Below are 15937 nucleotides of genomic sequence, written 5' to 3'. Positions count from 1 at the left end.
TGCAAGAAACAGGACAACTGAACTGCCTGCTACCAGGGCCCCTGTGTGAAAGCAGTCAAGGGACCATAGCAAGAACTATTTAACGGACTGGTGAAGAATTCATTCTCTACTGTGCAAAGGGAATAAGGGCTCTCAGACAGTAGAGCCTATTCTGCATGTATTAAAGCTTAGAGACAACCTTCTGCAGAAGTCTAATCCAGAGCATGCTTTCCTCAGATTTGTGCCCTTGCCCTGACCATCCTTTAATGGGAACTGAAACGCCTTTTTCGCTACAAGCGAAGAGCAATGACAACTAAAGTTAGGTGGCAGACTTTGCAGCAATCAATAAATAGCAATGAACTCCTCGTCTGAATGCATACGAGTTACTATTCAAAGCCCTTTATTAACAAAGCCTTCAGGTAAAGGTGTGAGCCAAGCACAGCAGAGCACTCTGAAGGCCACTTGCAGTGATACCTCACTAATACTGAAAAAAGCGGGTGATCTGGTACTTACAGACATATACTAAACATTGATCTGAAGTAATTTCAGGTACCTAACATTCAAGTACTGTTTCACAGGGCACCATTAAATAATCTCCTCTTACTTACCCAACATGTGTGCTCAACAGCAGCAGGTAAACTTGTTGTAAACTATAAACAAAGTCTGACATTTGAGCACTGACAATATAACCTTGTCCAAGACCTAAGAGCATATACACCTCTCAACATTAGCATCCAAGGATGTTTTGTGTAACACCAGGCTGTCAGATAGCAAGCACTCCTCTGCACGACTCTTTCGAAACAACCAGCGAAAGACGCTCGGTGTAATTACGCCCATTTAACAGGCAGCAGGATGCAAGCACAAAGCAGCCACTTACTTCAAGATCCTCCAGTACCTGAGAAATGCAGTCAAGTCTTGAGCAAGCAAAGCATGGGATTACCATGACGTGCTCTCAGCTATCTCAGCTGTACACAACACCAAGCACCTGGTCACACAGTGATGCTATTTAATCTTTTCGCCTGCCCTCCAGTAACCTAACAGAGATGGTTCTTGAAGTTCTTAGAACAGCAAACATTCAAGTCTATGAACAACCTGTAATTCTAATTACCTAAACACAGCAGCAACAACTCAATTTGCTACCGAAAATTACCAAACAGGTTTGGAGAGACACCCTCCTCCTAACTTTGCAACGACAGCAGCCTTATTCCACTCCAGAGCCTCCATGGCTCATCAGGCCTCTTTGATAGGTTACCTGCTGACTACAGCTTCAAACTCCTGAGCCTCCTGAGCGTCCCAGCCCTAACACTCACCTTGGTACAAAGAGATTTTGGAGATGTTTGAGAATGCTTTGAACATACAGATTTGGTTCCTTAATAACTGGTAAAGGAATGGAGTCCTTAGGTAATACAAGAGCCATAATCCAATCTGTATACACGTCGACACAGTATTTCACAGTATCGCCATCCAGAGGGAGGGTCAGTCCATAACAAACCACCTCCATAGTCCATTTTACCTAACCAAATACAAAGCAAAAGTTATTAAAAATAAATACCAGCAAGTAAACAACGGTCAGAGCACAGGGGTTCTAACTCAACAAAATAACAGTAGTTACGTGGTACAGGCAATTATATTTAACATACACTGCATGAAAACATCATTAATTTGCATATCATGACATTAGGAAGATTATGAATAAATGGCAAATCACTCGAAATCTTGAATCTCTTTGGTCTAATTGGTAGAGAGAATACCTGGGAACACACAAGAGCTGATGTTACGGAAGACTTTCAAATTCTATTAAATACTTGTACTACACAAAGACTTTTTTAAAAGTCACATACTGTTGCTTCAAAACCGAAGGTAATTAGAAAGGCTTTATGTGTTATCTGCTAAATTCCTTGGCTGTTTTTTCTGGGGGGTTTGTTTGGGGTTTTTTTTGCTTTAGCCTGAACTTCCTGGTACAGTAGCTCAGGCAAACACTTACTACCAGGTCATGAAGTACACTGTTGCCATGAACTAGCTGATAACGGAAGCCTTACGTAGATTACTAACCTAAAAATACACCACGCTTCGTAAAACTTGGACTCTTAAACAGAGAAAAATAAAAGAGGCTACAGAAAATCATTCCATTGCCACTCTAGCATGAAGGAAACCATGATCTCCAAGGAAATGCACTTACTTCTTTGTCCGTTTTTAGTAAACTCTCACTTCCAACGGATGATGTAATTAAAGCTTGTCCAAGAGGACGCACCACTGCATTTGCCACTTCTCTGCCCACGTTTTCAGGATAGCTGTGAAGTACACTGGTATTACCCTGATCATTTTGAATGACAAGATGCAAGGATCTCCACTCTGAGTACATAGTGCCTCTATGCTACAATCCAAATCACACCTGGGGGGCAAGGAAGAAAAAAAGACATAATTAGCAGAAATGTCTATGACAGGAGTTACCAAAACTGAGGCTGTTTGCCACGATGCAGATCCTTGTAAACTCAAGATGCACATGTCCGTGTTATTTGTTTGAAGACCTAGAAGGGATTCCAACAGCTGGTTTTCAACCTTAATATGTTTGGGGTTTTTTTTAATATAGCTGTGAGCTTGAGTTTTTGTTTGTGGGGGTTTTTTTTGAAAAAAAATACAGTAAGTTTCAGTTAGGGACTAGCAGCCCATTTGAGACAGTTAAACTTGAGTAGTGACTTCGCCTCACACAACTTCTGCTCATGCCATCCTTGCAGGAGAGATGCTTTTACTTACATGACGTCTTGGCTAAACAGAGAACAGTTCTACAAGTATTTAATTCATATAAGCAATGGCACCAATTCATACCTTGTTCCCTTTTTCAGCTCAATAGTAGCTAAAAATACGTACCAGGAAACTTTCAGGAAAAATCTTAGTCATCTGGGAAGACAAAAATTCAGCCTCTTTATATTCACAAAGTATTTCTCCTACAACATGCCCTACTCAAAACTGATAGCTGAGAAATGTGATTGATGATGAAGAGTGCACTTCTCTGAAGTGATGTCAGGACGGAGAAGCCGTGGTGGATCACTAACTTAAACCCAGGATCGCTTTACAGTTTCATTACAACGTGGCACTGGTACCAAACCTAGGGCATTAGGGTATGCCCCAAGGCATTTCGCATCCTTGTAAGGTCAGTAAACACACACACAGTCCCTAATCCAGATTTGTGCCAAAGATTCAGGATAGAAGAGCCACTAGAAAATTTCCCAGGTGGCTCTCTCAGAACTAGACAAGAGGAACAGAGTTCTCCTTCCAACAACGCTCCCGGCACACCTGCAGTTGTGCGTTTTCCCCCGTTGCAGAGCGACCCAGCTCAGGCAGCCATGCTGGCAGCCAAGTCACTGAGTTTTCACAGCAGTGGGGTGGCGGTTTTCTTGGCATTGCTACGGAACCACAGCCAAGAGAGGCAGATCGGAAGCAGCACAAGTTGAGCTATGCTTCACAGTCACTCTCAGCCAGCGTTTGCCCAGAAGCACGGCAGGACAGCCCTTTGCCCGAAGAGCAGTGGGTCACACTGTGCCAGCACACACACACCACCCACCTGCTGCACAGACACCAGCCCAGCAGCCTGGCCATGCCCTAAGAGCAGTGGGTCACACTTCACCAGCACAGACACACACATCCCTGCTGCACAGACACCAGCCCAGCAGCCTGGCCATGCCCTAAGAGCAGTGGGTCACACTGTGCCAGCACACACACAGCACCCACCTGCTGCACAGACACCAGCCTGGCAGCCCGGCCAGCGCCCGCAGCCCCGGCAGCAGGGAGGCACGGCGAGGCCAGCAGCTGGTCACAGGACTGCTGTCCGGCTTGAGGAGACCTGCCGTGCGCTGCCAGTGTTGATCTACACCGCAAAACATCTGGAAAGCTAAGCCAGCACAAACATTTTTTCTGCTGAGACGGTTCTTAGCTGTATCAAGATCTGAGCTAACTCAGGTGAGATGGACACACGTACCAGCACAAAGAGCAGTGCAGACCGGGAGGGTGGCAGGAGCATCCCTTCTGGCACAGCAGGCTGGTGTACCCGCTCACACCAACACAAAGCTGCTGCTTAGGCAGGTGGCACCACGCTGTCTCTGATGGCTACCTCCCTCTTTCCTCCTCTCCCACCAACACTGGCAGTCTTTTAGCAGTTATCTGAGACAGCTGACCACATGAACAACAGAACAAGGAGAACAGGGTTGGCACAGGAGAAAAGCAAGGAGTGTTTAACAGCCACAGCTTACATCAGCTCAAGCTGTCACGAATGGCACCCTGAGGACCGTCTGCCAACTACACTTAGCTGGCACATTTTGGAAGCCCGTTAGTTATACCGGGAATATTCTGAATGCCTCCCTTAGACATTCCTTGGCCCAGAACCAAACAAGAAGCCAGGCCTGGAAACACACCTTCCTAGGGACAAGCCACCATTTAAACAGGTCTGCCTATTTAGCTGACTCCCGAGTGCTGATTTACACCCAAAACCTACATAAAGAGCCTGATGATTCCTTTCAAGGGAGGAGAGAAGGGGAAGCAGCAAGATCTTGGTTTTCCAAACTATATCCTTCCTGGTTTGAAGCAGCAATCACATGTGCTCATCTGAGAGCAAATTAATCAGAGCAGCCATTGCCTGCAGAAGAAAATCCTCTTCATCCTTTAGGCATTTTCTCTCTTCATGGCAGGGAGCCATGGCAGGTGGAACATGAATGTCACTATCGTCGAAACCCTTAGGCTTAGAGAAAAACAACAACTCCAAGACACTAGCCCTCGGAACACAGAGAAGGCACAAAAAAAACCCCAAAAACACCCCACCAAACCAAAAAACTCAAATGAACATGATCTGCAATCCTTAGTAACTGTTTAACTTCATCATATCAGTTTCCCTACCACTATCTTCTCCCCTTTCTTCATATCCTATATCCATGGGTCCTCTTCATCTTCCCCTTTCTGTCCCACCTGAACGCTGCCTTAGTCTCCAGCTTGTGTTCAGAGTGGAAGAGGGAAGGACAGAAGTGAAATATCATCCACTTTGCAAGATTTCCCCTTCCTCTCTCAAGCCCCCAGAGCTGCATGCCCCTGTCCCCAGCTTTGCTCATAACAAGGAAAGGGCGAAGGCACTCTCCATCCCTCCCATTTGACCCCCAGTTTGTTACAGAAGCACAGAACGCCATTTCAGGAGCATTGGTTTAAATCAACTGATTTCAACTGATAAAGCAGCCCGTACTTTCCAGTGCCACACTCCAGCTGAAGGACTGGCAGCTACCAGCTCGTGGCAGGAGCTTATCAGCGTGCTGATAAGGGCAAGCACACTTACTGCGCCCGCATGACACCAGAACGGGGCTCCCAGAAGCATGGAAGTGTTGCGCAGCACACGCAAACTGCAGGCAGTGCCCACGCAGGAGCTTTCTCATCTACAGGACAAAAGTCATCAGAGAGGACAAGGATTCCCAAATCCTGTTGCATTTTGGAAAACCCTCACTGCACTAGGGCAAGGTAACGGGGGGACATGATCACCTGCCTTCACGCAGCTCCCCGCCACGCTGACGCAAGCCTCCTTGGAGTGACCCTTCCACACTTCCAGAGGAGCAGCGCTGGCAACCGATACAGGGCAGACACAACACGCCGTGTTTAGGAGAGGTACAGCAACAGAACGGGGTAACCAAAAATCCCTGGTGCCACATACACCCAGCTGGCTGCCTGACCTCCACACATAAATTTAATGATCAAATCTGCACCTTACTAATATTCCAGACTTCCTTCACTCTTGCCATAAAAGAAATCTTCTGTTAGTCTTATAAATACACAGCGAATACTGAAACAAGCAATTGTTTCAGATGTAAAACCCTTTCGAGGTAGGATTTCCTAGAGTATTATTATTTATTTGCCCCCTACACTTAGCAGTAAGAATAAGAAGTTTCTATTTGCAAGGACTAGAAGTTGCTTTTCATTGAAGAGTCCACTTCAAGTGCCGTTTGAATTGGAAATCGCTGTTATCTGCTAGGATTGGGGTGTAGCTCAACCCACCTTCTCTGCAGCCTCTTGTAACTGGACACCAGTTAAAAAAGGCTGGTAAGTCTCCCCACACAACTGTATCTGCTACGATGTTCTGTTTCGACAGATCCAACGTACTGACAGATCTGTAACTTGTGTTACACAAAAGGCACGTAACGTTTTGCAGCAGCAGGACTCTCTTCCTCAGAGGAGCCTGTATTTATCACAAATTACTTGAACAGCAACAGCAAATAGGAAAAAAAAAAAAAAAAGATGCGACAGTCACACCACACAAACAGCATGTCATGATATTTTTACTTCTGTTTTTGCAATGCTTCTGCATTTCAGCTTCAAGAAAAGCACTCTCACTGGCCCCAATTACATCTCCTAAGTTTCACACAAACACGTCTTACTGAGGTTCAAATCGCTAAGGACTCTCAGAATGACTGGCAACCTAATTAAGGGGAGAGTTGGGAAGAAGAATAAATAAAACCCTGAAGTTTACCAAGCAGTTTTACAAACTCTCAAGTTTGGAAAGGGGTCCTGTTTAGGTTCCTGGATGCTACTTTAAATAAAACACCCCCAGATTCTCACAGACAGACAAATCCAGAAAGAAACTGTCAGTATTAACACTGCCAGAACAACTGAGAGATGGGAAGTTAAAATATATACCATCTACTATGAAACTGAGCATAATCCCAATATTCCTTAGTGTGGTAAATAATTTGGATTTCAATATATTCCCCTCCAGATGCATTTCAGCTTAGGAATTCTAGTAGTTACCACCATGTAAACCACTGCAAATGAATGTTTCAGCATTTAAGACCAAAGATTCTCAGTTCATAAACACTGTAGAAGTTGGTGAGCATGAAAGAACTTCCTAATGAGCCCATAAAACCCAAAAAAAAAAAAAGATATTTAGATTCTATCTCCAGTCCCTAAAGACTGAACAGCTGCGGCCGAAATAGTTAAACTCCTGGATTGGTAAAGTTAGACCATGAGAATTACCCAACCAAATAAAAGATGCTTTGCAGTTACTTTGAAGGAATATGCAGGACCTCGGAGCCCAAAGCAGAGGGGGTTTTGGAGTGTGTGCAGGGCAGAGGTCAGGGAACCAACGCTGGTGTACGAAGCAGCTCCTCAGAAAGTGTATGCTGAGAGAGAGGAGTGTTGGGGGCAAACATGAACATTCAGCCCTTCGTGCTCCGCAGCTTCACACAGGAAACAAAGTGTTTGCCTACAGTGCACGAGGATTTCAAGCACACAGACAAGCTGTCCCAAAAACGGATGCTGCTTGGGTTTTATCAGAATCAAATAAGCAGAGCAGAGGCAATCGTTATTAATACAGTAGATGCAAAGACCATCAGCAAAGAGATGCCCAAGGAAAACTGAAGACCTAACACAGACTAAACCAGAGAAGCATCAACATAAAGGATCTACACTACAAAGTTCTGGGATATTAGGTATTATTTTACAAGCATTTCACAGAAAACAAGTAATCCCTCTCTCTGACATGACCCCTACTACACCAATAGTACTGACACCTGCTCTCTAGAGGCAACAACTAATGCCAGAAGGTCAGCTTGCTACAACCCACCTTCCCCGGATCACGTACCAAAGAGGTTTATGAGCAATTTTTCAAGCCAGTTCAGCCTACAGCTTCCTGAGCATGGACAATCACCACGTGCCCACTTGCCCCACTCCGACGCTGCCACCCCTCTGCCCTCCAAGTTTCTGCTGGAGAGAACGACTTAGATCTTGCCAAGACTAACTCTCACATTAAGCCCACCAGGACTGAGGAAGCACAGCAGCTCACCTTCAGAGCCCCTCCAGCAGAGCCCTAGGCACACACCGTGTGTAGAGGACAGCAGGCAGAGCAGATAGCAGGCAAAAAATCAAAAAGGCAAGAGCCAAACAGAAGATCCATCCAAGAGAAACACTAGCAGAAAGGTGATACTTTGTTAAGTCACATTTTGTTAAAGAAAAAATGGAGATGCATGTCAGGATTACTATTAAAAGGAAAAAAAAAAGTCTAGATTCAAGGCAGGAAGAGACAAGGCACAGATAAAGCTCATGTCATCCCTTCCTTGGCCATTCAGCTACAGTGCTACGGAGTAGCAGAGAAGAGAATCACAGCTCCCCTTGCCGAGGGAGGATGAATTTGTCCGATTTTATCACCTAACTGTAGCAGAAGCTAATACATACACCTGACACAGGGAAGGCTGGGTCTCAAACATAAGGTGCCACTGAAGCCACAGGACTGGGGTCTCACTCTGCCCAGCACCCCCTACTTGCTGACTGCAGATACCCCATCGCCGCTCTGGCTCCCGAGGGCACCACTGGGCACCCACCTTCCCCCAGCAGGACGCAGGACACCTGCCACAGAGAAGGCAGCTGCCTAAGAACTGCACGCTGTAAGGACAGAGCCCTAAGCAAGCAGAAACATCCCTCCATTTTCTGTGCTTTGGCTATTACTGTTGTCAAGCTTCATTACTCAGACATCGGCATCACTTCGCTTCTCACTATCATTCTCGTTTTTAAAAGCAGGGTTGAGACAATTATCTTCCAGGCAGGTCATCTGGGAATTTCAGGGGTTTTCACAGCCCTCACTTGTGCCAAAAACCACGCCACGGACTCCACTGCAAAACAGCGCGTTTCCCTGAGCCGGACTGGGAATCGTTCTTACTCAGTGGTTTGTTTTACAGCCGCACTTCTTGCTTGCTCCGCGTCTTTGTACAACTTCACAAACTGCACGAGCAGGGAGGGATTTCCTGAAGCCGACGGCCCCCTTCACGCGGGGAGCAAGCCCTGCTGGGCCTTGGCTGCGTCCACCGCCTTCCCAAGGGAATCCGATCTGCTGCCCGCAGGCCCTGGAGATCGCACGGGACCAAAAGCAGGATCATGGCACAGCCCGGGAGGCCGGCGGCCAGGCACACGGCGCGGCCGGGTTACGCGTAAAGAAGTCTGCAGAGAAACAGCGACCAAAACTTTTCTCCCGTCACGGCCGCGCTCGGGAGCCGGCGCACAGGGAAGGGAGCTCGCGGCCGCGGGGGCACCTCACGCTCGCTTCGGGGACCCGAAACGCGGCTTGAAACCGGTCTCCGCGGCCGGCGGCAGGGCACGGGCCGAGAAGGGCACCACGGCGGCGGGCCAGGGCGAGGGGGCGCCCCGAGGCCCGCTGCCGCCCGCGCTGCGGCGGCTCCGCAGCACCGGCCGGGCCCCGGAGCTGCCCAAGGCGACCGCGGGAAGCCCCGGGGGCGAGCGCGCCCCCTGCCCGCTCCGGCGCGGCCCCGCGGCGGGCAGTGCAGAGGGCGGCGCGGCGGAGGCTCCCGGGCGGCGCCCGCCGCCACAGGCCCCGCCGGCGGCAGGAACGGGCCGGGCGCGGGCAGCGCCGCGGCGGGAGGGCCCGGGCCGCCTTACCTGCGCCGAAGGGCCCGGCGGGCATGTCGGGGCAGGGCCGGCCGCTCCGCCCTCAGGCCGCCGGCTCCATGGTGCCCGCGGCGGCCGAGGCGACACAGGGCAGACGCCGCTCCGCTCCGCACTGCCCCGCGCCGCTCGGCCCCGCTCCCCGCGCCCGCTTCCGGCAGCGCCACAAAGCGCACGGCGGGCGGCCGGGCCCCACAGTGCTCTGCGCATGCGCGCGGCCACGCTGCAGCGCAGCTCCCCACCCCGGCGCGCGGCCCCTGCCGCCGGCGGCGCCGAATAAGTCGCGGGAGAAGGCTGCGCGCGTGCGCGAGGCTCTCCGCGGCCGCGCCTGTGCTCTGCCTCTTAAAGGGGCCGCGCGCCTCAGCCGCCCCGCCCGGGGCCGCCCGCGGCTCCTCGCTGCCCGCAGCTCCGGTCGCGCTTCGCCTGCTGCCCTGCGCTCTCTGAGCAGGGGCTCCCCGTGAGCCCACGCCGGGCCTCATGGCGGCGGGGCCCGCCGGCCCCCGCGGCGGTAGGAGCTGCCGGCGGGACCGAGCCGGGCCTCACTCAGAGGCCCGGGAGCGGGCAGCGCGCCCCTCCTGCCCTCCCGGCAGCCGGCACCGCTCCCGACTGCGGCTGCGGGCTCCAGGGAGGCCGAGCCGGCGCTCACCGTGTCCTCAGGCGCTGCTGCTGCCGGCACCCCCCGCAGCCGCGGCCGGCCGTAGCCGGGGGGGGGTAACAACGAGCAGCACCAGCCCCGTTTCCCCTCGCTGTGGGCTGCGGGCCGTGCCGCTCCCACCCTGCTCCGTGCGCTGCCTCCCTGGCCCTGGGTGCCGGTTCAAGCTCTCTGCGAGCTCACGGTGCGGAGCCGCAGCGTCCCGAGACCCGGAGTCAAACGCAGCAGGAAAGGCAGCACGGGGCACCGTGTGGGGAGCAGCGCCCACAGCCAGGCATCGCTGTGCCCGAGATGCCAACCTAGGCTGCTGAGGGAAGGTGCGAGGGCACGGGTCCTGCGAGCCCCTGGCAACCGGCAGGAGGGCAGCAGCGTGGCTGGGATGGCAGCGCTCCGTGCAGCGGCTGGCGAGCAGCACCGCGCAGCTGGCACCATATCCCCCGCGGAGGGCACGCGGCGTTCACCCCATCCGCGTTGCCGGGCAGGTCGGCCCGGGCTCACGCATCTCTCGGCAGCGGCTTCGCAGGGGCCGCGTCTCCGGGCCCCTCCTGTAGCATTCACCTGGCTGCTCCTCGTTCGGCGCGGCAGGAAGATGTCAGGCCAGACGAACAGCAGCCTGCAAAGAGATCCCAAATCCCTTCTGTCACCATCCATCGAAGGAACGCCATGTATCACAGTACAACTGTACTGCAGTCCCGCAGCAAGGTGTCTGTCCTGCCTGCCCTGTGCACAGGAGGCTGCTGACGGCGAGAGGCGAGAGTTTGGCAGCAAAGATTTACTCGGTGCTCTTACTGTAAATCTCTTCTTCCACCTGTTTGTTCTGCCCCGAGGGAGGCCCTTGCAGGACACAGCCCTTCATAGTGCCATGAATCTGTGGTGCCCAATAAAAGAAGTGCTCTGGAGAGGTGCTAGTGAGGCTGCTGGGGTGGTACGTGCAGCAGGGGCTGAAGAGGCTGGGTGGGAAGGGAGCTCGGTGCACAAGCAGAGGCTTGGAGAGCCAACAACCACGCGCACAGAGACACAATGCAACTAAAAGAAACGGTGCAGAGCTGGCTCCCGGATCCCCCACCCCTCAAACCACAGTCTGCTCGCTGAGCCCATCCTCCTCTCGGCCCCCTGCTGCTCTACCAGAGGTGCAAGCACTCCTGACAGCGGCAGGGGAAGGAAACCTGGAGTTTCTCCGCAGCAGCCCGTGGCGAGCCGCTTTTCTGCTGTTTTCCTTTGCACTCGCTCCATGTGGTTTCCAAAAGCTGCGCTGCCTCCCCAGCTGGCTGCAGTTTGCCCTGCTTGGATTCTCAGTCTCCTAAGGTTCATCCACCTCACCGTTGTCATGTTACCTCTATTTATGCATCAAAAAAGTGAAAATCGCTGTCCCTTCCTTCTCTGTCAACGCAGCGTTCCCTGTCCAAAGCCGAGGCACAGTGGGGCTGCTCCTGGAGCATGCTGGAAGTCATCGTCCCTGGCACCTGTGTCGATCCAGGCGGGAGACTGCCGGGCATTGAGGGGCTGGTGACCCACACCAGTGCCAACCTGAGGGGTGCGGGCCTGGCTGAGCCATGTGTCCCGTGGGGGGAGTGTGGTCTTCAGGCCTGCGCCGGGCTCCACGCACCCCGCGGCCGCAGGATGGGCTTCACCACTAATCGCACCGGAGAAGCCTGCAGGCAGCTCCCACTCGGCACCGAGCGATGACGCCATTGGCCTCTCCTCTTTATCTTGAAGTGAAGCAGCGTGGTTTTATTAAACAGCCTTTTGCTTAGCTGCAGGAATGATGAATGGGGTTGTTTACTTCAGGCAAAACCCTATAAAAACTCTAAAGACCACGATGCTGGTGAACCTTTCCCCTGTGCCCTGTGTCATGCCCTGGCTGGAGCTCCACATGATGCTGCTCGACTCGGGGTTCCTGGCATCTGAAGGGACGTAAGATTATCGGTTTTTTCTTTCTCTTATTATCTTCAGGTCTTTTAATTTAAAGTTATTTTAATCAATACCTTCCAGACTCTGAGTGCCTTGCTGGGCTCCATAATGAATAGAAGCCCCTGCTCTTCACATTTGGTGTTGGGGGCAGGATCCTGGCCTTTCTGGAAAAAGGGCAGAGGGGAGAAGAGTGCCGATGTGCCTGGCAATTGCTCACCACCCCTTGACCAATGTCCAGCCCATTCCTGGCTGGCAATCCCAGAGCAGGAAAATCCGCAAACCGCAATCCCAGAAGAGACCGCAGACCTCGGGAGCAGAATGACCAGCAAGACCTTCCAGGGATGGCAACTGTTGAGAAAGAGAGGCCATCCCCAAGAAACTTTCCAATTCATAGCGAGCGTGACGTTCCATGGTGTGGAATACCCATTTGCCAGTGCAGGTGTCCGTTGCCCTGGCCACGCTCCTCCCACGTTCTTGGACACCTGGGTCATGAGCAAATCCAAGTTGGAAAGTCCTTGATCACTATGGATACCTGCGTACCACAGCTGGCTGCGATGGAAAACAGAGTCTGATCAACTTTGTTCTCACCGAATCGCGTGCCACAGTCTTCTTGGAAACGCAGCTGACTTCAGAAACGTCGCTTTTCTGAACAGAAGATTCATTCTGTGATTCTGTCTCAGTGAAAGCAGGACAAGCAGCAGCACCGCTGCCCAGCCATCAGCGATTAACGAAGCAAAGGGGTCCCCCAGGGCCGTCCAGCACACCTCTGGTCTCAGACAAACCGAGCTGCACGATTTGGCAGAGATGCCGGGAGAAAGGCTGGCACCGCGGCTGCTGCGCCCCGGGACTGCGGCACCAGCAGCGTCCCTTCAAACCCTCAGCAAACCCTTGGGAGCCACCTCGCCAAACCTGCCGCGTGCCTGGCAGCTGCCAGGACCTGGACCCTCTCCCTGGGATTGGGGCGACAAAGTAGTGCTTTGGAAAACATAGGTGAAGCTTGCCAGGACGTCGGGGAACTCGCTGCACGGCAAGGCAGATAGCCACGCGGCTCAGGAAGGCAGATGGCTACGCGGCACGGCAAGGCGGGTAGCCACGCAGCTCAGTAAGGCAGATAGCCATGCGGCATGGCGAGGCGGATAGCCACGTGGCTCAGTAAGGCGGATAGACGCACGGCATGGCAAGGTGGATAGCCACGCAGCACGGCGAGGCGGATAGCCATGTGGCTTGTCAAGGCGGATAGCCACGCGGCACATCAAGGCAAAGCAATTCCGTACCTGTGGGACTCGTATAAACAGGGAGAGGGGCAGGGGCAGGGAGGGGTGCTGGACACGGGTCCTGTCTGCTCTGACTGGGGGCCATCACCCTTCTGCACTGCCTGTGAGCGCAGGGCGGCACAGTGATCCGGGTGTGGATCTCACAGGTGCCAGGGCTGAGGTAACCCCGATTCACAGAAATCCGTGTTGTTACCCCAAAACCAGCTGATGAATGTTAATACACTGGGGAGGTGGGGGAGGGAGAGGAACCATCTCAAGAAACTTTTCTGACCTTTGCAACAAGAAAACTCTACTGTTTACTGCTCAAGCGTGGATTACCAGATTCCTGAATACATCCCAGGTGATCATTTCTTCGGAGCGCAGACTTTTAATACCACTGGGGGAAAACGTCCCTTTGGGACCGGATTGGTCTGGGCCTGGGTGCTCGTAGCAGGGAGGGTCACCCCCTACACCACCCGTAGCCTCGGAGCAGCTCACTCGACTCCTGTAGCCCCATCTGGGTCCTGTCATGGGACCATCGCGGGTGGCTGAGCTAGAGATATCCCTTAATTCCTCGCACAACGATTCCTTGGGGTCGTCATCCTGGCTGGGTGGTCAACAGTCAACTCCTACTTCATTTGCTTTCCCCTTCCTCCTTACCCAGAGGCTCCCAACCGTGTCATCGCCAACTGCAAGTGCCGCAGAATCCAACCCCTCCCTCACATCCAGTGCCACCTCCCTGCCTTGTCAGCCCTGCCGGTCCCTCTGGAAGAGCCCATAACTGTCCATCACGGCACACCAGTTGCAGGACTCATCCCACCCGGTTTCCCAGAGCCAAGGATGTCGTTGCTCTGTGACTGGGCCAAAACTTCCGGCTCCTTTTGTTTATTCCTCCTGCTGCGTGCATTGGTGTGGAGACATATCCAACGTGCTCCTGCACCCTCAGCACATCGTGGAGCAGGCTGGAGGACGTCACTGGCACACTGTCCCCCAGACATTGCTGTGCCACCCCAGGCTCACCTCCAGCGAGCCTGGTTTTGTCCCTTGGCCCCTTCAAATCTGGTTCAAAGCTCCTTCAGCAACCCTTGCTAACTCCTGCACCAGGATCCTTTTCCCCCTTTGAGACAGGCGCACCCCAGCTGTCGCCAGCACACCTGGTGTCCTGTAGATGGACCTATGATCAAAAAATCCAAAATTCTGATGGTGACATCAGGCTCAGAGCCAGGTATTGATCAGCTGGGTCTTCCTGTTTCTTCCCTCATCATTCCCAGCAACTGGAAGGATGCAGGAGGACACTACTTGTGCTCCTGATCCCTTAATGAGTGGTCCCAAGGCCCTGAAGTCTCTTTTGATCTCCCTTGGACTTCTTGTTGCAACTTCTTCACTACCTACGTGAAAAAGCAATAAAGGATAATAATCGGAGGGCCATGCCAGGATCCCAAGCTTTCTCGTCACGTCTTTAACCTGGGCCCCAGGGAGGCAGCAGACCAGGATGCGGGTCTGGTCACACATTGGGCCTTCTGTTCCCCTGCAAAGAAGGTCTCAGCACAGTACATGAAGCAAAAGCTGCGAAGAAGGAATTTCTTCACTATTTCCCATCGGCCAGCAGATGTCCAGCCGCTTCCTGGAAAGCGGGGACCAGCACACATAACGAGTCCTTGGGAAGATGAACATCGTAACCACCTGTGTCCCCTTGCACTTCGATGGCATTAGGGCACGCACTGCACCTCTGTCCCCCACAGCCCTGAACTCCATGGATCCGATGTGCCGGGCCGTTGAATCCGCACGGGGCAGTAAATCTGGTCGTCCCTTTCACCTGCCCAGCCAGAGGGACCCTCTACTCCTGGTTGGTGTATTCACTGTTCAACTCCTGTCATAGAATGGTTTGGGTTGGAAGGGACCTTAAAGATCACCCAGTTCCAACCCCCTGCCATGGGCAGGGACACCCTCCACTGCAGACCAGAAGCCCCTTCACCAAGATCTGGAGGAGAGGTGGTCTCAGCCCTTCTTCTTCATTCATCCATAAAAATGATGTCATTGATGTATTGCAGATGTTCAGGGTTATCACCCTGTTCCAGTGCAGTCTGGATAAGTCCATGACAAATGGTATGACTGTGCTTCCACACTGGCACAGTCGATTCCAGGTGTATTGGACACCCCTCCACATGAAAAAAAACCTGAGGCTTATGCTCTGCTGCCACAAGGATAGAGAAAAACGCGTTGGCAATATCAGTTGTAGTGTACCACTTGGCTGCCTTGGACTCTGGTTCGCAGCGGAGCTCTAGCACATCTGGTACAGCAACATTCAGTGGTGGTGTGACTTTGTTCAGGTCACAATGGTCCACTGCTAGCCCCCACCCTCCGTCAGACTTTCACAGTGGCCATGTGGGACTATTCAAGGGTGAGCGAGTCTTGCTGATCACTCCTTAGCTCTCCAGTTGATGAATCAGCCCATGGATGGGAGCCAGGGAGGTTGGGTGCAATATTGCCACCAGTCCACCATTATGGTAGTAATCAGCACCTGCTCTTCTTCAACCTGGAGCATCCTCCAAGAGGCCAGGCAAGGTAGGCAGCTGCTTAATCATCTCTGTATCCACATCAGCTACACCAAAGGCCCACCAGTACCCTTTTGGGTCCTTGAAGAACCCTCCCCTGAAGGAGACTATGTCATGAACTCATGGGGCCTCTGGGCTAGTCACCATAGGCTGCTTTTGCCACTTGTTCC

General features: G+C 52.6%; 1 protein-coding gene across 5 annotated transcripts in view; it reads right to left on the bottom strand.

Annotated features, from left to right (window-relative positions):
* The window catches only part of RALGAPB (Ral GTPase activating protein non-catalytic subunit beta), a 67681-nt gene extending 58255 nt beyond the window's left edge, over positions 1-9426 (bottom strand). For 4 of the 5 annotated variants that reach the window (XM_086622643.1, XM_086622641.1, XM_086622644.1 and 1 more), the window contains exons 1-3: positions 9391-9426; positions 2159-2371; positions 1290-1492 (exon numbers count right to left, since the gene is read on the bottom strand). In XM_086622643.1, the coding sequence (XP_086478769.1) occupies positions 1290-1492; positions 2159-2341 (386 nt within the window). In that variant the 5' untranslated portion in view covers positions 2342-2371; positions 9391-9426. Of the gene's footprint in view, positions 1-1289; positions 1493-2158; positions 2372-8656; positions 8693-9390 lie in introns of those variants that run through there. The other variant, XM_086622642.1, reaches the window with a different exon arrangement.
* Between the last annotated feature and the right edge of the window lie 6511 nt (positions 9427-15937).

This window comes from Tauraco erythrolophus, chromosome 18, assembly GCF_009769465.1.
Source record: "Tauraco erythrolophus isolate bTauEry1 chromosome 18, bTauEry1.pri, whole genome shotgun sequence".
Lineage (NCBI taxonomy): Eukaryota > Metazoa > Chordata > Aves > Musophagiformes > Musophagidae > Tauraco > Tauraco erythrolophus.
This window is presented reverse-complemented; position numbering and strand designations above follow the sequence as displayed.